This window comes from Chiloscyllium plagiosum, chromosome 27 (genome assembly GCF_004010195.1).
Source record: "Chiloscyllium plagiosum isolate BGI_BamShark_2017 chromosome 27, ASM401019v2, whole genome shotgun sequence".
In the NCBI taxonomy this organism is placed as follows: Eukaryota; Metazoa; Chordata; class Chondrichthyes; order Orectolobiformes; family Hemiscylliidae; genus Chiloscyllium; species Chiloscyllium plagiosum.
Genome location: NC_057736.1, coordinates 49,102,822 through 49,124,901, shown reverse-complemented (window position 1 = coordinate 49,124,901; position 22,080 = coordinate 49,102,822). Strand labels below are relative to the sequence as shown.

General features: G+C 47.9%; 1 protein-coding gene across 1 annotated transcript in view; it reads right to left on the bottom strand.

Moving 5' to 3' along the window:
* Positions 1-9,817, bottom strand: part of nipal3 (NIPA like domain containing 3) — a 58,706-nt gene extending 48,889 nt beyond the window's left edge. Inside the window, exon 1 of the mRNA XM_043717986.1 lies at positions 9,717-9,817. Within this exon, the coding sequence (XP_043573921.1) occupies positions 9,717-9,761 (45 nt within the window). The 5' untranslated portion in view covers positions 9,762-9,817. The remainder of the gene's footprint in view (positions 1-9,716) is intronic.
* Positions 9,818-22,080: the final 12,263 nt, after the last annotated feature.

Below are 22,080 nucleotides of genomic sequence, written 5' to 3'. Positions count from 1 at the left end.
CCTCCTACACTCTCCATTGAACCAGGGTAGATCGCCTGACTTGATGGTAATGGTTGAGTGGGGATATTCCAGGCTATGAGGTTACAGATTGTGCTGGAGTACAGTTCCGCTGCTGTTGATGGCCCACAGTGCCTCATGGATGCCACGTCTTGAGTTGTTAAACCTAGTTAAAGTCTGTCTCATTTAGCACGATGAGAGTGCCACATAACATGATGGATGTTATTCACAATGTGAAGGTGAGGCTTCATCTCTACAAGGACTGTGCAGTGGTCACTGTTACTGGTACTGCAGCTGGTAGATTAGTATCAATGCCATCAAGTATATTTTTCCCTAGTCAGTTCCCTGTCACAGACCCTGTCTAGCAGCTGTATCCTTTAGAACCCAAACAGCTCGACCTGTATTGCTTCTGCCGAGCCACTCTTGCTAGTGGACACTGAGATCCTCCAGTGTACATTTTGTGCCTTTGCCATTCTCAGTGCTTCCTCTAAGTATTGTTCAACACCAATTCACCATCTGAGGGATGGCAGTACATAGTAATCAGCAGGAGGTTCCCTTGCCAGTGTTAACCTGAAGCCACAAGACTTCATCGTGTCTGGAGTCAATGTTGAGGATTCCCAGAGCGTCCCCCTTTCGATTGTATCCCACTGCGCTGCCTCCTCTGCTGGGTCTATCCTGCTGTTAAGATAGTACATATCCAGGGATGGTGGTGATGGTGTCTGGGACATTGTCTATAAGGTGTGATTCCATGAGTATAAGTATGTCAGGTTGTTGCTTGACTCATCTGAGAGACAGGTCTACCAATTTTGGCACTCATCCCCAAATGTTAGAGAGGAGGACTTTGTAGGGTCAACAAGGCTGTTTCTGCCATTACCTTTTCTGGTGCCTAGGTCAATGCCAGGTGATCCTTCCGGTTTGATTTCTTTGAGACTTTGCAGTGGTTGGTACAACTGAATGGCTTGATCAGCCACTTCAGAGGGCAAATTGCTGTGGGTCTGGAATCACATGCAGGCCAGACCAGGTAAGGATCGCAGATTTCCTTCCCTGAAGGACATTAATGAACCAGATAGGTTTTTCCAACAATCAACAATGATATCATGATGATCAGTAATTCTTAATTCCAGAATTTTTTTTTTTTTTACTGAATTCAAATTCCACACGTGCCATGGTATGATTCAAACTCAGATCCCCAGAACCTGAGCTGGGTCTAGGCCATGACCTATCCAGGGGAATCTAGAACCCATAGGCACAGCCTCAGAGTGAAGGGACGAACCTCTAGAAAGGAAATAAGGAGGAATTCCTTCAGTCAGTGGATGGTGAATCAGTGGAACTCATTGACGCAGAAGGCTGTGGAGACCAAGTCATTGAGTCTATTTAAAGCAGAGATAGATAGGCTCTTGATTAGTAAGGAGATGAAGGGTTACAGGGAGTAGGCACAAAACAGTGTTGAGAAATGTTTCAGTCATGATCCAAAGGACAGCAGATGCGATAGGCTAAATGGCCTAATTCTGCTCCTCCATCTCATGGTCAATGATTAAGGCACCAGAAACAACAAAAAAACTGTCTGAAACTCAAAAAACGTCCTTACTAACATCTGGGGCTTGTGCCAATATTAGAAAAGCTCTCACACAGATAAGTCAAGTAACATTCTGTCATAGTGATACTCATGGGATCATACATTGCAGTCAATGTCCTAGACATATTTCTGCCGATGTCCTACAGGATAGACCCACCAGAAAACACAGACAGGAAGGAATTGCAATAGAACCCTCTCAATATTGACTCCAGACCCTTTGGAATCTCCCAGCCTCAGATCAAACACTGATTAAGAAACTGCTAATTACCATCTACAACAACCTCACCCTAGTCCCTTGGTTGATGAATCTGTACCTCATTGCATTGACCACCACTTGAAGAAAGTACTGAAGGTAGCAAGGGTACAGAGCACAGTCTATGTGGAGGACCTCAATGTCCATCACCAAGAATAGCTCAACTGCACCATTACTGACCCAGCAAAAAGTTGCAATTGCTAGATTGAAACCTAACAAGAGGTTTACCTGGCATCATCCGCACCACTTCAGGAGAATCTGCAATTTAGTATGAGGTGGAGTGACATCCACAGAGTCCTTATGGAAACTACATCCCATCTTCACAATGAAGACACCATGTAGTGTTGTGTGGCATAACCACTGTGCTTAATTGTTTTCATTCTTCACGAGTTATGGGCATCACAAGTTGGCCCAGCACATACTGCCCATCCTAAATTCCCTTAGAAATAGCATGACGAGGTGGGATCAAGCTCCCACAGAATATGATTTTAGTTTTATTTTCAGTAGCTGTTAGGGTTTGGAAGCTGCTGCACATCTCCCTGCTACAGCAAAATGCTTGCATTCTGTCATGTACAGAGTTTTCCCTTGGCATTCTTCCCTCCTGGATGAGACACAATCTATTTTACTGAATTTGTTTTTGTCGAAGAGCGTAGAGCTGGAAAAGCAACACCGGTCAGACAGAAACCGAGAAGCAAGAGAGTTGATGTTTCAAGCATAGGCCCTTCATCAGGAACGAAGGGATGATGTTAGTGGCTTAAAGGGAGAGATAAATGGGGTGGGGTGGGGGGGCTGGTAGCTGGAAAAAAGGTGGAAGATGAGTCATTCCTCCGCCAAGCGTCGGGTGGTTAGCATTTGGATGTGGAGGTGGCCCAGGACCCGCATGCCTGTGGAGGAGTTGGGGGGTGTGGGGGGGGGGGGGGGGGGGGGGGGGGTGTAGTGGAGTTAAAGTGTTCAGCCACAGGGCATTGGTGTGTTTGGTTCAGGTGTCCCAGAGATGCTTTCTGAAATGATCCACAGGTTGACGCCCCCGTCTCCCCAATGTAGAGGTGACCACATCGAGAGCAACAGACACAGTAGGTAACGTGTGTGGAAGTACAGGTGAATCTGTCAGATGTGAAAGGAACCTTTGGGGCCTTGGACGGAGGTCTCAGGTTGGGGAAGAGATCTGTAGGCAATTTGCCTTTGCCAAAGATGTGTATATGGGATGTTACTGTATTGGAACAGTTGCTGTTTAGTAGTTTAAAAAATATATTATTTGTTAATTTTTCCAATAGAGTTGAGTTTTTCCAATTCTTCTTTCATTTGTTTATATTTTCCAACTATTGTGTAAGAATAAAGTATGTTGTGCTTCAAGCCCAGTAGTTTGACCAATCAAATTGCTCATGGAACATATTTTTAAAGGCAAGCCTGAAATGTTAAGTAAAAGATGGTGTCTAGGCTATCTTCTCAATATATTTTGAGGGTTAGTCTGGTCCATAACAATATTGTGTACATATACTCTCAGTTCTTTTCCTAAGGATTATCAGATTTTTACTCAATGACAGTGAAGAAACAGTGATATTTCTCCAAGCCAGGTTGGTATGGAGCTTAGAACGAAACTTGCATGTTGTAATGATCCAAATGGATAGACCAGGATCTCTCTTTTACAAGATTGGGCTTGCATGAGGTGCTTTAGGCTAAATGCAGCAGCTGAATTGTATTCAACCCTAAACTACAAGAGAAGCATCATACATAAGTCAATTTGATTGACTTCATGAGATATCAAGAAATGGCTGGAGGACACTGGATAAGCCTATGTGCGCTGACAAGATTTCAGCAAGAGTACTAAAGACTAGTGATCCAAAAAATGCCACACCCAGCCAAGTTGTTTCAATGCAGCTACAACATTGGCATCTACCCTACAATGTGAAAAATTGCCTAGGTATAGCTTGACCACAAAAAGCAAGACAAATCAAACCTGGCTTATTACCACCCCATGAGAGAAAAGTTGGAAAGGGTGATCAAAAAAAGTGTTATCAAGCAGCACTTGCTGAGCAATTGTTTGTTCGCTAGCATTCAAGTTTGTATTATACCAAGGCCACTCAACTCCTGATCTTATTATGACAGCCTTGATTTAAACATAGACAAAAGAGCAGAAGTCCAGAGGTGAAGTGAGAGTGACAGCCCCTGAGGTCAAGTCTGCATTTGACCAAGTGTTACATCAAGGAACCCTGGCTGGGTCATAGTTAGTACAATAAAAAAAATTGAGACCAGAGATCTCAATTCTGGAACATCTCTGCAGTATATGTCAGGACATTTATATCCTAATCAAGTTGTGTTATGGCATACCTTTGGAGCAGGTGGGGCTTGAAGCCCTGCTTCCAGACTCAGAGGTAGGAACACTCCCATTGTACCATAACAGTCAAAAGAGAAATTGAGATATTTTCTAATAAATTTATTATTACACACCGCCTGAGGTGGCAGGTTTTGAAGACAGTCTTCTGGCTCAGAGGTAGGGACACTACCACATCACCACTAGAAACCCCTCAGTTTCTCACGATTGATATTTTCTAATCAATCTATTTAGAATTGTTTTTACACACCTCTGGAACAGTGAGATCATGAATCCAGGCCTTCTGGATCAGATGTTCAGACATTACCACAGCACCACAACAACCCTTTCAGTTCCTTTTGGTACTGTCCTAGTCCTAACCATCTTCAGCTGTTTCATCAATGACTTTTCTTCCAACATAACATTAGCAGTGGAACATTCACTGATGATTACACAATGTTCAGTATTATTTGCAATTAAAGATAGCATGTCAAACTGCAGTAAGATTTTGTAGTAAAATCAGAGTCTTTGGAAAGTCAGAGTCCACACTTTATCGGCTCTGCAGTCAGCCTTTGACAATATTCAGGTTTGGGCTGACGAGAGAATGTAACTAGTGCCCCTTGACAATAAACGATGCTACGATCACTGAAATCCTCCATCAATATTCTGGGGACTTACCAGCTCACCACCTGACTCCCCGAAGCCTATCCACTATCCACAAATCAGGACAGTGATGGAACAATCCCGCTTGCCTTGATACTGCAATTTCACCAGCACAGACTGGCAGCATTTGTGTACCACACAAAATTCAATGGAACAATCTGCCAGGAAACCGACTCAGCAAGTTGTACAGCATGGAAACAGACCCTTCTGTCAACTCATCCATGCTGGCCACACTACCTGCAAGTTATCCTCCAAGCCAAACCACCTGACTCCCCGAAGCCTATCCACTATCCACAAATCAGGACAGTGATGGAACAATCCCGCTTGCCTTGATACTGCAATTTCACCAGCACAGACTGGCAGCACTTGTGTACCACACAAAATTCAATGGAACAATCTGCCAGGAAACCGACTCAGGAGAACACTACCTGCAAGTTATCCTCCAAGCCAAATGTTTTTGAACTTCGAACTACATAACTGATCTTTCACTGCTGATGGATCAAAATCATCAAGCTCTCTGCCAAACAGGACTGGGCTGTATGGCATGTTGACCACTTCCTCTGTAAACAAGACCAACTAATGCCACAACATGCATATCATTTCCTTATTTTCAATGACAATATCACCACTGCAGATGCAAGATTAGATTTACTTAGATTACTTCCAGTGTGGAAACAGGCCCTTCGACCCAGCAAGTCCACACCGACCTGCCGAAGTACACCCACCCAGGCCCATTCCCTAACACTAAGGCCAATTCACCTAACCTGCACATTTTTGGACTGTGGGAGGAAACCGGAGCACCCGGAGGAAATCCACGCAGACACGGGGAGAACTCCACACAGTCAGTCGCCTGAGGTGGGAATTGAATCCGGGTCTCTGGTGCTGTGAGGCTGCAGTGTTAACCACTGTGCCACCGTGCCACCCAAGGATTTATTTTGTTTCAGTACACTTTTATTTACCCATATAATTTACAAAAGAAGTGCTTCTCAGATGACTTGCGAGTTTCTTTTCCTATTCTCTTTCACTAGCTCTTACTATATGCTTTCATTCTTTACTTTTAGAGACAAAGTCACAGAGATGTACAGCATGGAAACAGACCCTTCTGTCAACTCATCCATGCTGGCCAGATATCCTAAATTAATCTAATCCCATTTGCCAGCATTTTCCCCATATCCCTCTAAAAGCTTTTTATTCATATACCCATCCAAATGCCTTTTAAATGTTGCAATTGTACCCACCTCCACCACTTCCACTGGCAGCTCATTCCATACACTCACCACCCTCTGCATGAAAAAACTGACCCTTAGGCCCTCATAATTTCATAAGCCACTATAAAGTCACCCCTCAGCCTCTGACACTCCAAGTAAACAGCCACAGCCTATTCAGCCTCTCACTATGACTCAAACCCTCTAGCCCTGGCAACATCCTTGTAAATCTTTTCTGAACCCTTTCAAGTTTCACAATATCCTTCCTATAGCAGACAGAGTTGCACACAGTATTCCAAAAGTGGCCTCATGACCTCCCAACTCCTACACTCAATGCTCTGACCAATAAAGGCAAGCATACCAAACACTTTCTAACTATTTTTGTACACTTTAGCTTTGGATTTATTGTGTTTATTGTCTCTTTAGTTGTTCAGGGTCATTATTTTTGATAAGTAGAGCTCTTGCCCCTTCAGAGGTATCAATTCACTTAAATCTCATTAATATTCTCTTTAAATGCAAGGAAATTTGCTGTGTCTAATGAAGGGAGAGAGTCATGATAGTGGTTTTGAACAACCCAAAATTGAACGAGAGGAAACTGCAGCTCTCACAGGACTGTGTGCATGAAGTATTGTGAGAGAAGATAGATACACAATGGAAGTTGAAGGAGAAGATGGAGGATGTAAGACATTCAGCTTTATAAGACTTTGGTTAGGCCACACTTAGAACATTGTATTCAATTCTGGTCACCACGTTATAGGAAGGATGTGGAAGCTTTGGAGAGAGTGCAGAGGAGGTTTACCAGGATGCTGCCTGGATTAGAGGGTATGAGATGTATAAACAGGCTAGAAAAACTCAGGTTGTTTTCTGCTGAACAGCAAAGGTTTAGGGGAGACTTGACAGAACAAAGAAAAAAGAAAATTACAGCACAGGAACAGGCCCTTCGGCCCTCCAAGCCTGTACGGATTCAGACCCTCTACGTAAACATGTCACCTATTTTCCAAGGATCTTATTCCTCTGCTCCCTGCCCATTCATGTATCTATCTAGATACATCTTCAATGATGCTATCGTGCCTGCCTCTACCACCTCTGCTGGCAACATGTTCCAGGTACCCATCACTCTCTGCGTAAAGAACTTTCGACGCATATTTCCCTTAAACCTTTCCCCACTCACCTTGTACTTGTGACCCCTAGTAATTGAGTCCCCAACTCTAGGAAAAAGCTTCTTGCTATCCATCCTGTCTATACCTTTCATAATTTTGTAGACCTCAATCAAATCCCCCATCAACCTACATCTTTCTAATGAAAATAATCCTAACCTACTCAACCTTTCTTCATAGCTAGCACCCTTCACACCAGGTAACAAGATGGTGAACCTCCTCTGCACCCTCTCCATAGCATCCACATTCTTCTGGTGATCTGGTGACCAGAAATGTATGCAATATTTCAAATATGGCCAAACCAAAACCAAAGTCTTACACAACTGTAACATGACCTGCCAACTCTTGCACTCAATAGCCTGTCCAATGAAGGAAAGCATGCCGTATGCCTTCTTGACCACTCTATCGATCTGCGTTACCATCTTCAGGGTACAATGGACCCGAACACCCAGATCGATCTCTGTACATCAATTTTCCCCAGGGCTTTTCCATTTACCATAAAATTGAGATGCAGAGATAGTGTTGACAGTCAAAATCTTTTTCCCAGAGTTGAAATGTCTAATAGTAGAATCATAGAATCTCTAGCTGAAAATGTGTTGCTGGAAAAGCATAGTAGGTCAGGCAGCATCCAAGGAACAGGAGAATCGACATTTCGGGCATAATTCCTGAAGAAGGGCTTATGCCCAAAACGTCGATTCTCCTGTTCCTTGGATGCTGCCTGACCTACTGCGCTTTTCCAGCAACACATTTTCAGCTCTGACCTCCAGCATCTGCAGTCCTCACTTTCTCCTCATAGAATCTCTAGTGTGGAAACAGGCCCTTCAGCCCAATAAGTTCACACTGACTCTCCAAAGAATATCCTACCCTAGAGGGGGTCAATTTAGAACGGAAATGAGGAGGCATTTCTTCAGCCAGAGAGTGGTGGGCTTCTGGAATTCATTGCCACGGAACGCAGTGAAAATGTCTTCAAGGCAGAGATTGATAAATTCTTAATCTCACAGGGAATTAAGGGTTACGGGGAGAGTGCAGGGAAGTGGCGTTGAAATGCCCATCAGCCATGATTGAATGGCAGAGTGGACTCAACAGGCCGAATGGCCTTACTTCCACTCTTATTTCTTATGGTCTTTCCTAAACTCATTGCCCATTATTCTACATTTACTCCTGACTAATGCGTGCAACCTACACATCCTTGAACACTATGGGCAATATAGCATAGTCAATTCACTTAACCTACACATTTTTGGATTGCAGAGGAAACCAGACTACCCAGAGGAAACCCATACAGACAAGGGGCGAATGTGCAAACACCACACAGACAGTCACCAGAGGCTGGAATGGAATACAGGCATGAATTTAAGGTTAGAGGGGTAAAGTTCAAAGGAGATGCGAGGGGCAAGTTTTCTTTACATACAGAGTATTAGGAGTCTGCAATGCACTGCATTGCAGGTGGTGGTGGAAGGAGATAAAACAAGGGCATTTAAGAGTTTTAGATAAGCACATGAATACGCAAAGGATGGACGGATATGGACCAAGTTCAGGCAGAAAGGATTAGTTTCATTTGGCATCATGTTCATTGCAACACCATGAACCAAAGGGCTTGTTCCTGTGCTGTACAGTTCTACGTTAATGCAGATGATGGGTCATTTGCATGCTGAGAATGAAGGCATATTCTTGACACAGCAAAGTATAGAGAACAGAGACTTTGTTAGTCCATGTTAGAGAAACAAATCTTCTACTACAGGCTGATAGATCAAAATTTTGCAGGAAGCAGCTAGGGTAAAAACAGCTTTACCCTATGTCACATACACTAACTCATGGAGAAATGGGGTGTACAAAAAGGAGTCATGGGAAGAGAATGGGAATGAGAGCCAGTCAACTGCTATAAGAAGTGGCAAAAAGTTCAAGAACGTCTTGGTCAGTGAGAAGGTTTTACATCTACCCTGGGGGTGTTTGATGGGAGCAATGTTGGCAGAAATTTACTGTGTCTATACCTGTATTGTACCTGCCCAGAGCATTTAACAGGGACATTGCAGAGTTAACTTTGAACTTAACTTGCAAAGCGTGTAAAGAGAGGTTATATAAATTAGGATTTTTCTTCTCTAGAACTTAGAAAGATAAAACGATGACCTGATTAAAGTCTTCAGTACATTAAGAGGAAGAGGCAGGGTAGATAACCTACTTCTCCCAGGTGAGGATTCTAGAACTAGGGAGTTTATTGAGAATTAGGGCCAGACTATTGAGGGAGCACATCAACACACAAGGGGTAGTTTAGGCTTGGAGCTGTCTTCCATAAACAGCAGTTAAATGGAGATCAGTTGTTAGTTTTATATCTGATATAGAGAATTTTTATTGGTTCAGTAAGTACATCAGGGGAAATGGGCAGTATATGAAGTTAGGCAGATTACCCCAGGGGAAGGGAGGAGGGAATGGGGGAAGGTGAGGTAAAGGAGAGGGGGGGGGGAGAGAGGTGGTGGTGGGGAGGGAGAGACTGGGACAATGGAGAGGGGGTGGTGGGTAAAACCTACCCTAGCCCCCTGCCCGAGCTGAGGCCTACCTTGTATGAGTTGTCCGAGAGAAAGCGCCCGGCGCCCCGCTCCATGTCCGGACTCCAGGCCTTGACCTGCTGATTGACAGATCGTCAACCAATGGGAGGCAAGGGTGGTAATCACCCCAATCAGGAACGGCCCTATCACCCGATCTGTCCAATCAGTGAGAGGGCCTCTCGCAGCGCGTGGAAAAAGTCCCACCCACAGCAGGCGGACCCTCCCAGACAGGAGACAGTGAGGTCTGCAGGTGCTGCAGCTCAGGGTGGGGAGTGTGGATGGGGCTGGAGCTCAGGGTGGGGAGTGTGGATGGGGCTGGAGGTCAGGGTGGGGAGTGTGGATGGGGCTGGAAGACAGGAGACAGTGAGGTCTGCAGGTGCTGCAGCTCAGGGTGGGGAGTGTGGATGGGGCTGGAGCTCAGGGTGGGGAGTGTGGATGGGGCTGGAGGTCAGGGTGGGGAGTGTGGATGGGGCTGGAGATCAGGGTGGGGAGTGTGGATGGTGCTGCAGCTCAGGGTGGGGAGTGTGGATGGGGCTGGAGATCAGGGTGGGGAGTGTGGATGGTGCTGCAGATCGGGGTGGGGAGTGTGCAAGGTGCTGGAGATCAGGGTGGGGAGTGTGGATGGTGCTGCAGATCGGGGTGGGGAGTGTGCAAGGTGCTGGAGATCAGGGTGGGGAGTGTGGATGGTGCTGCAGATCGGGGTGGGGAGTGTGCAAGGTGCTGGAGATCAGGGTGGGGAGTGTGGATGGTGCTGCAGATCGGGGTGGGGAGTGTGCAAGGTGCTGGAGATCAGGGTGGGGAGTGTGGATGGTGCTGCAGATCGGGGTGGGGAGTGTGCAAGGTGCTGGAGATCAGGGTGGGGAGTGTGGATGGTGCTGCAGATCGGGGTGGGGAGTGTGCAAGGTGCTGGAGATCAGGGTGGGGAGTGTGGATGGTGCTGCAGATCGGGGTGGGGAGTGTGCAAGGTGCTGGAGATCAGGGTGGGGAGTGTGGATGGTGCTGCAGATCGGGGTGGGGAGTGTGCAAGGTGCTGGAGATCAGGGTGGGGAGTGTGGATGGTGCTGCAGATCGGGGTGGGGAGTGTGCAAGGTGCTGGAGATCAGGGTGGGGAGTGTGGATGGTGCTGCAGATCGGGGTGGGGAGTGTGCAAGGTGCTGGAGATCAGGGTGGGGAGTGTGGATGGTGCTGCAGATCGGGGTGGGGAGTGTGCAAGGTGCTGGAGATCAGGGTGGGGAGTGTGGATGGTGCTGCAGATCGGGGTGGGGAGTGTGCAAGGTGCTGGAGATCAGGGTGGGGAGTGTGGATGGTGCTGCAGATCGGGGTGGGGAGTGTGCAAGGTGCTGGAGATCAGGGTGGGGAGTGTGGATGGTGCTGCAGATCGGGGTGGGGAGTGTGCAAGGTGCTGGAGATCAGGGTGGGGAGTGTGGATGGTGCTGCAGATCGGGGTGGGGAGTGTGCAAGGTGCTGGAGATCAGGGTGGGGAGTGTGGATGGTGCTGCAGATCGGGGTGGGGAGTGTGCAAGGTGCTGGAGATCAGGGTGGGGAGTGTGGATGGTGCTGCAGATCGGGGTGGGGAGTGTGCAAGGTGCTGGAGATCAGGGTGGGGAGTGTGGATGGTGCTGCAGATCGGGGTGGGGAGTGTGCAAGGTGCTGGAGATCAGGGTGGGGAGTGTGGATGGTGCTGCAGATCGGGGTGGGGAGTGTGCAAGGTGCTGGAGATCAGGGTGGGGAGTGTGGATGGTGCTGCAGATCGGGGTGGGGAGTGTGCAAGGTGCTGGAGATCAGGGTGGGGAGTGTGGATGGTGCTGCAGATCGGGGTGGGGAGTGTGCAAGGTGCTGGAGATCAGGGTGGGGAGTGTGGATGGTGCTGCAGATCGGGGTGGGGAGTGTGCAAGGTGCTGGAGATCAGGGTGGGGAGTGTGGATGGTGCTGCAGATCGGGGTGGGGAGTGTGCAAGGTGCTGGAGATCAGGGTGGGGAGTGTGGATGGTGCTGCAGATCGGGGTGGGGAGTGTGCAAGGTGCTGGAGATCAGGGTGGGGAGTGTGGATGGTGCTGCAGATCGGGGTGGGGAGTGTGCAAGGTGCTGGAGATCAGGGTGGGGAGTGTGGATGGTGCTGCAGATCGGGGTGGGGAGTGTGCAAGGTGCTGGAGATCAGGGTGGGGAGTGTGGATGGTGCTGCAGATCGGGGTGGGGAGTGTGCAAGGTGCTGGAGATCAGGGTGGGGAGTGTGGATGGTGCTGCAGATCGGGGTGGGGAGTGTGCAAGGTGCTGGAGATCAGGGTGGGGAGTGTGGATGGTGCTGCAGATCGGGGTGGGGAGTGTGCAAGGTGCTGGAGATCAGGGTGGGGAGTGTGGATGGTGCTGCAGATCGGGGTGGGGAGTGTGCAAGGTGCTGGAGATCAGGGTGGGGAGTGTGGATGGTGCTGCAGATCGGGGTGGGGAGTGTGCAAGGTGCTGGAGATCAGGGTGGGGAGTGTGGATGGTGCTGCAGATCGGGGTGGGGAGTGTGCAAGGTGCTGGAGATCAGGGTGGGGAGTGTGGATGGTGCTGCAGATCGGGGTGGGGAGTGTGCAAGGTGCTGGAGATCAGGGTGGGGAGTGTGGATGGTGCTGCAGATCGGGGTGGGGAGTGTGCAAGGTGCTGGAGATCAGGGTGGGGAGTGTGGATGGTGCTGCAGATCGGGGTGGGGAGTGTGCAAGGTGCTGGAGATCAGGGTGGGGAGTGTGGATGGTGCTGCAGATCGGGGTGGGGAGTGTGCAAGGTGCTGGAGATCAGGGTGGGGAGTGTGGATGGTGCTGCAGATCGGGGTGGGGAGTGTGCAAGGTGCTGGAGATCAGGGTGGGGAGTGTGGATGGTGCTGCAGATCGGGGTGGGGAGTGTGCAAGGTGCTGGAGATCAGGGTGGGGAGTGTGGATGGTGCTGCAGATCGGGGTGGGGAGTGTGCAAGGTGCTGGAGATCAGGGTGGGGAGTGTGGATGGTGCTGCAGATCGGGGTGGGGAGTGTGCAAGGTGCTGGAGATCAGGGTGGGGAGTGTGGATGGTGCTGCAGATCGGGGTGGGGAGTGTGCAAGGTGCTGGAGATCAGGGTGGGGAGTGTGGATGGTGCTGCAGATCGGGGTGGGGAGTGTGCAAGGTGCTGGAGATCAGGGTGGGGAGTGTGGATGGTGCTGCAGATCGGGGTGGGGAGTGTGCAAGGTGCTGGAGATCAGGGTGGGGAGTGTGGATGGTGCTGCAGATCGGGGTGGGGAGTGTGCAAGGTGCTGGAGATCAGGGTGGGGAGTGTGGATGGTGCTGCAGATCGGGGTGGGGAGTGTGCAAGGTGCTGGAGATCAGGGTGGGGAGTGTGGATGGTGCTGCAGATCGGGGTGGGGAGTGTGCAAGGTGCTGGAGATCAGGGTGGGGAGTGTGGATGGTGCTGCAGATCGGGGTGGGGAGTGTGCAAGGTGCTGGAGATCAGGGTGGGGAGTGTGGATGGTGCTGCAGATCGGGGTGGGGAGTGTGCAAGGTGCTGGAGATCAGGGTGGGGAGTGTGGATGGTGCTGCAGATCGGGGTGGGGAGTGTGCAAGGTGCTGGAGATCAGGGTGGGGAGTGTGGATGGTGCTGCAGATCGGGGTGGGGAGTGTGCAAGGTGCTGGAGATCAGGGTGGGGAGTGTGGATGGTGCTGCAGATCGGGGTGGGGAGTGTGCAAGGTGCTGGAGATCAGGGTGGGGAGTGTGGATGGTGCTGCAGATCGGGGTGGGGAGTGTGCAAGGTGCTGGAGATCAGGGTGGGGAGTGTGGATGGTGCTGCAGATCGGGGTGGGGAGTGTGCAAGGTGCTGGAGATCAGGGTGGGGAGTGTGGATGGTGCTGCAGATCGGGGTGGGGAGTGTGCAAGGTGCTGGAGATCAGGGTGGGGAGTGTGGATGGTGCTGCAGATCGGGGTGGGGAGTGTGCAAGGTGCTGGAGATCAGGGTGGGGAGTGTGGATGGTGCTGCAGATCGGGGTGGGGAGTGTGCAAGGTGCTGGAGATCAGGGTGGGGAGTGTGGATGGTGCTGCAGATCGGGGTGGGGAGTGTGCAAGGTGCTGGAGATCAGGGTGGGGAGTGTGGATGGTGCTGCAGATCGGGGTGGGGAGTGTGCAAGGTGCTGGAGATCAGGGTGGGGAGTGTGGATGGTGCTGCAGATCGGGGTGGGGAGTGTGCAAGGTGCTGGAGATCAGGGTGGGGAGACCCAAACCTGAAAAACCAAGATTCCCCAGAATTTAGACACCCCAAAAGCCATAAAATCCTAAAAGTCCAACACTCCCTACCAAACCTGGAACCCCTAAACACTGGGTCAGCACCCAGACATGACCCCCTCAAATACACCTGGATCTGCACCTGACCACCACACCTCCCCCCCACCCCACCCACTACCTCCACAATACACACAAGTGATCCTGAATCAGCACCTGGACATGAGCCCCTCAAACATACCTGGATCAGCACCCCCACACAGATGCACACACGCATATACACCCTCCTGGATCAGCACTCGGGACCTTCCCCAAAACACACGCTCCTGGATCAGCAGCCAGACCCTGCTCAGACTCACATATACACACCCGCGCACAACCTCCTGGATTAGCACACGAACTGCCACTTGCACACACTCCTGGAGCAATACCTGGACATGTATCATCCCACTCCCTCCCCCCCACCCCCAAAAACATAGAGACACCTACGTGCGCACACACTTGGATTAACAGCTGGACCTGGACCCCATCCGCACCCGTGATGCCCTACACTTAACAAGACCATATCAGGACCAATACCTATATTCCTACACACATACTTGGCTCCCCCTGCCACACCCCCTCCCTTTTACTACACTGGACTCCATAAATCTGCACTCACACCTGGATTCCCCCTTCACACCAGGGTCAACTGCAGGACCCCACCCACATACCTGTATATTCTCCCAAATCTGGTCCTCCAAACTCACCTGTGTCCGACACACACACTTAGATCAACACTTGGACACACACCTCAGTCATAGAGTTATAGAGATCTATAACTCAGAAAAAAAAAAGGCATTTAGCCCAAAACGTCTGTACTGATCAAAAACAATCGCCTAACAATCCTAATCCCATTTTCCAGCGTTGGCCCATTGCCTTACATGCCTCAGAATGACAAGTGTGCATCTAAACACTTTTTCAATGTGATGAGGGTTTCTGCCTCTACCATCCTTACAGGCAGTGAGTTCCACATTCTTATCACTCTCTCATCTTCTCGTTTTGCCCCTTCATTCTAAGCCCACTGGTCATTGATCCCTTCATCAAGGGGTAAAGGTTTTTCCTGTCTAGCTTATCTATGCCCCTCAAACTTTTATTGACCTCAATCATGTTGCTTCTCAGTCTCCTCTGCTTTAAGGAAAATAATCCCAGTCTGTCCAATCTCTCTTCGTAACTAAGACTCTCCATCGTAACTAACATCCTGGTAAATCTCCTCTACACCCTCTCCAGTGCTATCGCATCCCTTCTATAACATTGATTCCAGAACTACCTGTGGTTGAACCAACTTTTTCTACCATTCCATTATAACCTCCCTGCTCTTAAACTCTGCCTCGGCTATTAAAAGCAAGTGTCCTTTATGCCTTCTTAACCTGTTATCCACTTGTCTGATACCTTAAGGGAGCAGTGTATAGTACACACCAAGGTCCCTCTGATCCTCCAAACTTCCCACGGTCCTACTATTTATCATGTATTCCATTGCCATATTTATCCGACCATCACCTCACGTTTATCTAGATTGAATGCTATTTGCCACTGATCAGCCTACCTGACCAGCCTGTCTATATCCTCTTGCAGTATAAGGCCATCCTCCTTACTACTTACCATCTCATTAATTTTTGTATTGTCTGTGAACTTATTGCTTGATCCTTCTACATTGAAGTCTGAATCATTTAAATATAAACCAAAACAGCAAGGGCCCAATACTGATCCCTGTGGGATCCTACTATATACAGATACCAGTTGGAAAACCACCCATCAACCCCTCAACCTTTGTTTCCTGTCACACAGCCAACTGTCAATCCAATTTGTCACATTTCCTAAATCCCATGGTCTGTTACCTTTGCTATCAGTCTTCCATGCAGAAATTTATCAAAAGCCTTGCTGAAGTTCAAATAGACTACGTCAAGCACATTGCCCTTATCTACATACCTGGTCATTTCTTTGATAAATTCAGTCAAGTTGGTGAGACATGTCTCATCGCTGCTTCTCCAAATGCAAATTCTACTTCTCAGAATTGCTTCCACTATTTTCCCAATACCGGGGGTTAGATTGACTGGTCTTTAGTTTCCTGATTTTTCCCTTGCACTTTTCTTGAATAAAAGTGCCACGTTAGCTGTCCTCCAGTCCTCTGGCACGTATCCTGTGGCCAGAAAGGATTTGAAACTTTTTTGCAAGCTCCAAGCTATTTACTCTTTTGCCTCATTCAACAATCTGGGATACATTTCATCAGCCAGGGAAATATCTACTTATTCGAGAAAGTGAGGGCTGCAGACATTGGAGATCAGAGCTTAAAAATATGTTGCTGGAAAAGTGCAGCAGGTCAGGCAGCATCAAAGGAGCAGGAGAATCAACATTTCGGGCATAAGCCCTTCAATCCTTGTCGAGGGCGGAGGAGATCTTCTTCAAGGAAGGCATATCTTCAAGGAATATCTACTTATAGGCCTAGCAGACCTGTCACAAACTCCTCTCATTTTATACTAATTTCTTTCATTTTGTCACAAACCTTCTCTCTTATTTCTATCCCAATATCATCCCTCTCACTAGTGAACATCAACCCAAAGTATTAATTTAGAACCCTAGAACCATTTAGAGTTGTGCCTTGCAGATGGTGGACAAGCTTCAGGGTGGCAAAAGATCACTATAGAATTCCTAAACTTTGAACTGCACTTGCAGACACTGCATTTGCATAGAAAATAGCAGTAGAGAATTTAACACATCAAGCCAGCTTCACCATTCAATATGATAATTGAAGATCACCTATACAGTTTCCTGTTCCTTCTTTCTCCCCAAAGCTTTTGGTTTCTTTAGCCCTATGAAATATATCTAACTCTTTCTCGAAAACCTTTAACGATTTGGCCTCAACCAAATGATTTAATTTGATTTGATTTATTATTGTCAAATATGCCCAGGTACAGTGAAAAGTTTTGTTTTGCGTGCAATAGTCAGATCATAAAATACAAAGAACATAGGGTGACTGAACAGAGCGAGGAAGACAAATTATGGCTGCAAAGAAGGTGCATAAAGAGTGAGATCAACATTAGATTTGAAATTTGAGAGGTCCATCAGAAGTCTAATAACATTAGGGTAGAAGCTGTTCATGAACCTATTAATATGTGTGTTTAGGCTTTTGTATCTTCTGCCTAGTGGAAGAGTTTGGAAAAGGTTATAGCCAGGATGGGAGGGTCTTTGATGGTGTTGACTGCCTTTTCAAGGCAGTGAGAAGTGTAGATGGAGTCCATAGATTGAAAGTTGGCCTACTAAATGAACTGGGCAGTGTTCACAACTCTGTGTAGTTTCTTATTGTCCTGGACAACATAATCGTGGGTGGCACAGTGGTTAGCACTGTTGCCTCACAGTGCCAAAGACCCACGTTCATTTCCCTCGTCAGGCGACTCTCTGTGTGAAGTTTGCACATTCTCCCTGTGTCTGCGTGGGTTTCCTCCGGGTGCTCCGGTTTCCTCCCACAATCCAAAAATGTGCAGGTTAGGTGAATTGGTCATCTAAATTGTCCGTAGTGTTACGTGTAGGGGTAAATTTAGGGGAATGGGTCTGGTTGGGTTGTGGGTCGGTATGGACTTGTTGGGCTGAAGGGCCTGTTTCCACACTAAGTAATCTAATCTAATCCAATTGCCATACCAAGCTGTGATGCATCCAGATAGAATGCTTTCTATGGTCCATTTGTAAAAATTGGTGAGAGTCCTTATGGACATGCTGAATTTTCTTATCCTCCTGAGGACGAAGAGGTATTGTTGTGCCTTCATGACCATTGCATCAACACGGTGGTCAAGGACAGATTGATAGTGATTTAAGAACTTGATGGTTTTGACCACCTCCATCTCAGCACCATTGATGTAGATAGGGGCGTGCCCTCTTCCTTGCTTCCTGAAGTCGATGATCTGGTTTTTAGTTTTGCTGATGTTGAGGGAGAGATTATTATCTTTATACCACACCACCAAGCACTCTAACTCTTTTCTGTATTCTGTTGCATCAATGTTTGACATCCAAGCCTATAACAGTGGTGTCATCAGTGAACTTGTAGATGGAGTTCAGATGGAATTTGACCACACAGTCACGACTGTACAGGGAATACAATAAGGGACTTGAGTACACATCCTTGCAGGTTGCCGGTGTTGAAGATTGCTGCTACCTATCTTCACTGATTGCAGTCTGTAGGTCAGGGAATAGAGGATCCAGTTGCAGAGGGTGGAGCAAAGACCTAGATCTAGAGTCTGGAGATTAGTTTGATTGGGATTATAGTGCTGAAGGTGGAGTGGCAGTCAATAAGTAGAAGTCTGGTGTAGATATCCTTATTATCCAGGTGTTCCAGGGATGAGTGTAGGGCTAGGGAGCTGGCTTCTGCCGCAGACCTATTGCACTGGTAGGCAAATTGCAAGGGATTAAGGCAGCTTGGGAGGCTAGAGTTGAAATGAGCCATAACTAACCTCTTGAAGCACTTCAAAATTATGGAGGTCAGAGCCACCAGACGGTAGTCATTGAGGCACGTTGCATGTGTTTATTCGGTACTGGGATGATGGTGGTCTTCTTGAAGCAGGTGGTGACTTCCGATTGTAGCAAGGAGAGGTTAAAGATGTCAGCGAATACTCTCACCAGCTGGCCCACACAACCACCTTGTGGAGCAGAGAGTTCCACAGGCTCACCACTCCCCGGATGAAGAGATTTTTCCACATTTCATCCAAACCTCCTAACATTAGACTGTAACCCATGATTCTAAATTCCCTGGTTATTGGAAACATCCTTCCTGTGTTCATCTGCCTTAGAGTTTGAGTGGTTTCAATGAGATTCCCCCACCACCATTCTTCCAAACTCCAGTGAGTATAGCCTTAACCAAATCAATTTTTCTTCATCTGGATGGATTCAAGAATAGCAAAGTAGTGTTCCATGCACCTACCACTCTCTGTGTAAAGAATCTACCTCTGACATCTCCCGTAAACCTTCCTCCAATCACCTTGAAATTATGCCCCCTCATGATAGCCATTTCCACCCTATCTATGCCTCTCATCACCTTGCACACCTCTATCAAGTCACCCCTGTTCCTCCATAATGCCAAGAATCCTGCTTTTAACCCTGTAATCTGCATTCAAATTTAACCTTTCAAAATGAATCACTTCACACTTTTCCACGTTGAAAACCATCTGCCACCAGCGGCCTCCTCTTTTGCAACAGCAGTGGGAGCAATGACAGTGAGGACCAGGGGTTGCTGGGTAGGTAAATTAATCCTATAAGAACTTACTTCATGAATAGGGAGAGAGCTCTGGACTGCTGAGTAGGTGAAGTAATATATTTGGGTAGTTGCTTTAGCTGAAACACTACTTAGGTAGTGTCTCCCACCCCTCCTCCTCCTCAAACCAAAAAAAAGGTGCTGTGCACGAATTTGGTAAGGTTACTAATTTTTTTCCAGTAGTCTCTTTGGGAATTCAGAACAGTGGGAATGGATGTTAGGGCAGTTGCATGATCTTCCTGTAGAAAATGGGAGGTAAGGGTCACCAGTGGAGTTCCCACTGACTTCATCTGCGGGAAGTGCACCCAAACCCAGCTCCTTGGAAACCGCGTTAGGGAACTGGAGCTGAAAAACTTTGGATCATTTGGGAGGCAGAGGGGGTGATTGAGAGGTGTTAGAAGGAGGTAGTCACACCTCAGGTATAGGAAAAAGGTAGATAGGTTACAGTCAGTTGACGGAAAGGGAACAGGCAGACAGTGCAGGGATCCCCTGTGGGTGTTACCCTCAATAACAAGTATACCATTTTGGATACCCTTGATAGGGGGGAATGACTTAACAGGGATAAGCCATGGGGTACATGTCTCTGGCACAGACTCTGTCCCTGTTGCTCAGAAGGGAAGGGGGAGAAGAGTACAGCATTAGCCTGTGGGGACTTCATAGTTAGAGGATAGATAGGAGATTCTGTGGGAACAAGAGAGACTCGCAGTTCGTGTGTTGCCTCCCAGGCGCCAGGGTCTGTGATGTATCAGATCATATTTTGGGATCCTTAAGGGAGACGGGGAGAAGCCCAAATAATGGTCCACATAGGCACTACATATCTAGGAAAAGGGATGGGATGTAAGGCAGACATTCAAGGAGCTAGGTGAAAGCTTAGAGCTAGAACAAACAGAGTTGTCATCTCTGGCTTGTTATCCGTGCCACGTTCTGGCAAGGCGAGGAATAGGGAGAGGGAGGAATTGAACATGTGGCTACAGAGGTGGTGCAGGAGTGAGGGACTTGGGTACGTAGATACATGGGGCTCATTCTGGGGTAGGTGGGACCTCGACAAATGGGATAGTCTACACTTGAACCAGAGGGGTACCAATATCCTGGCGGGGAAATTTGCCAGTGCTCTTCAGGAGGGTTTAAACCAATTAAGCAGGAGGATGGGAATTTAAATTGTAGCTCCAGTGTACAGGAGGTTGACAGTAGTGAGGTCATGAATAAGGTTTCAAGGTCGCAAGAGTTACCAACAAGCAAGAACATGGTTTGAAGTGTGTCTACTTCAACACCAGGAGTATCCGGAATAAGGTGGGTGAACGTGCAAGCCTGGGACTTCAATGTTGTGGCCATTTTGGAGACATGGGTAGAGCTGGGTCTGGAATGATTGTTGCAGGTTTTGGGGTTTAGATGTTTCAATAAGAACAGGGAAGGTGGTAAAAGAGGGGAGGTGTGGCATTGTTAGTCAAGGACAGTGTTACTATGGCGAAAAGGATGTTTTGTGGGGACTGAACTACTGGGGTTGTATGAGCTGAGATTAGAAACATGAAAGTAGAGGTCACCCTGTTGAGAGTTTTCTGTAGATCTCCGAAAAGTTCTAGAGATGTCGAGGAAAGGATAGCAAAGATGATTCTGAATTGGAGCGAGAGTAACAGGCTGGTTGTTATGGGGGACTTTAACTTTCCAAATATTGACTGGAGACGCTATAGTTCGAATACCTTAGATGGATCAGTTTTTGTCCAATGTGTACAGGAGGGTTCTGGACACATTATGTAGATATGCCAACAAGGGGCAAGGCATCATTGGATTTGATACTGGGTAATGAACCCGGCCAGATGTTAGATTTGGAGGTAGGTGCACACTTTAGTGATAGTGACCACAATTCAGTTATGTTTACTTTAGCGACTGAAAGGGATAGGTATATACCGCAGGGCAAGAGTTATAGCTGGGGGAAAGACAATTACGATGCGATTGGGTAAGATTTAGGATGCATAGAATGGTGAAGGAAACTGCAGAGATGGGCACAATTAGAACATAGAACATAGAACAATACAGCACAGAACAGGCCCTTCGGCCCACGATGTTGTGTCGAACATTTGTCCGAGCTTAAGCACCCATCCATGTACCTATCTAATTGCTGATTAAAGGTCATCAATGATTCTGACTCTGCCACTCCCACAGGCAGCGCATTCCATGCCCCCACCACTCTCTGGGTAAAGAACCGACCCCTGACATCCTCCCTATACCTTCCACCCTTCACCTTAAATTTATGTCCCCTTATAACACTCTGTTGTACCTGGGGAAAAAGTCTCTGACTGTCTATTCTATATATTCCCCTAATCATCTTATAAACCTCTATCAAGTCACCCCTCATCCTTCGCCGTTCCAATGAGAAAAGGCCTAGCACTCTCAACCTATCCTCGTACGACCTATTCTCCATTCCAGGCAACATCCTGATAAATCATCTCTGCACCCTCTCCAAAGCTTCCACATCTTTCCTAAAGAGAGGCGACCAGAACTGCACACAGTACTCCAAATGTGGCCTTACCAAGGTTCTGTGCAGCTGCAACATCACCTCATGACTCTTGAATTCAATCCCTCTGCGAATGAACGCTAATACACCGTAGGCCTTCTTACAAACTCTATCCACCTGAGTGGCAACTTTCAAAGATCTATGAACATAGACCCCAAGATCCCTCTGTTCCTCCACCTCACTAAGAACCCTACTGTTAACCCTGTATTCCGCATTCTTATTTGTCCTTCCAAAATGGACAACCTCACACTTGGCAGGGTTGGACTCCATCTGCCACTCCTCAGCCCAGCTCTGCATCATATACAAGTCCCTTTGCAGCCGACAAGAGCCCTCCTCACTATCCACAACTCCACCAATCTTCATATCA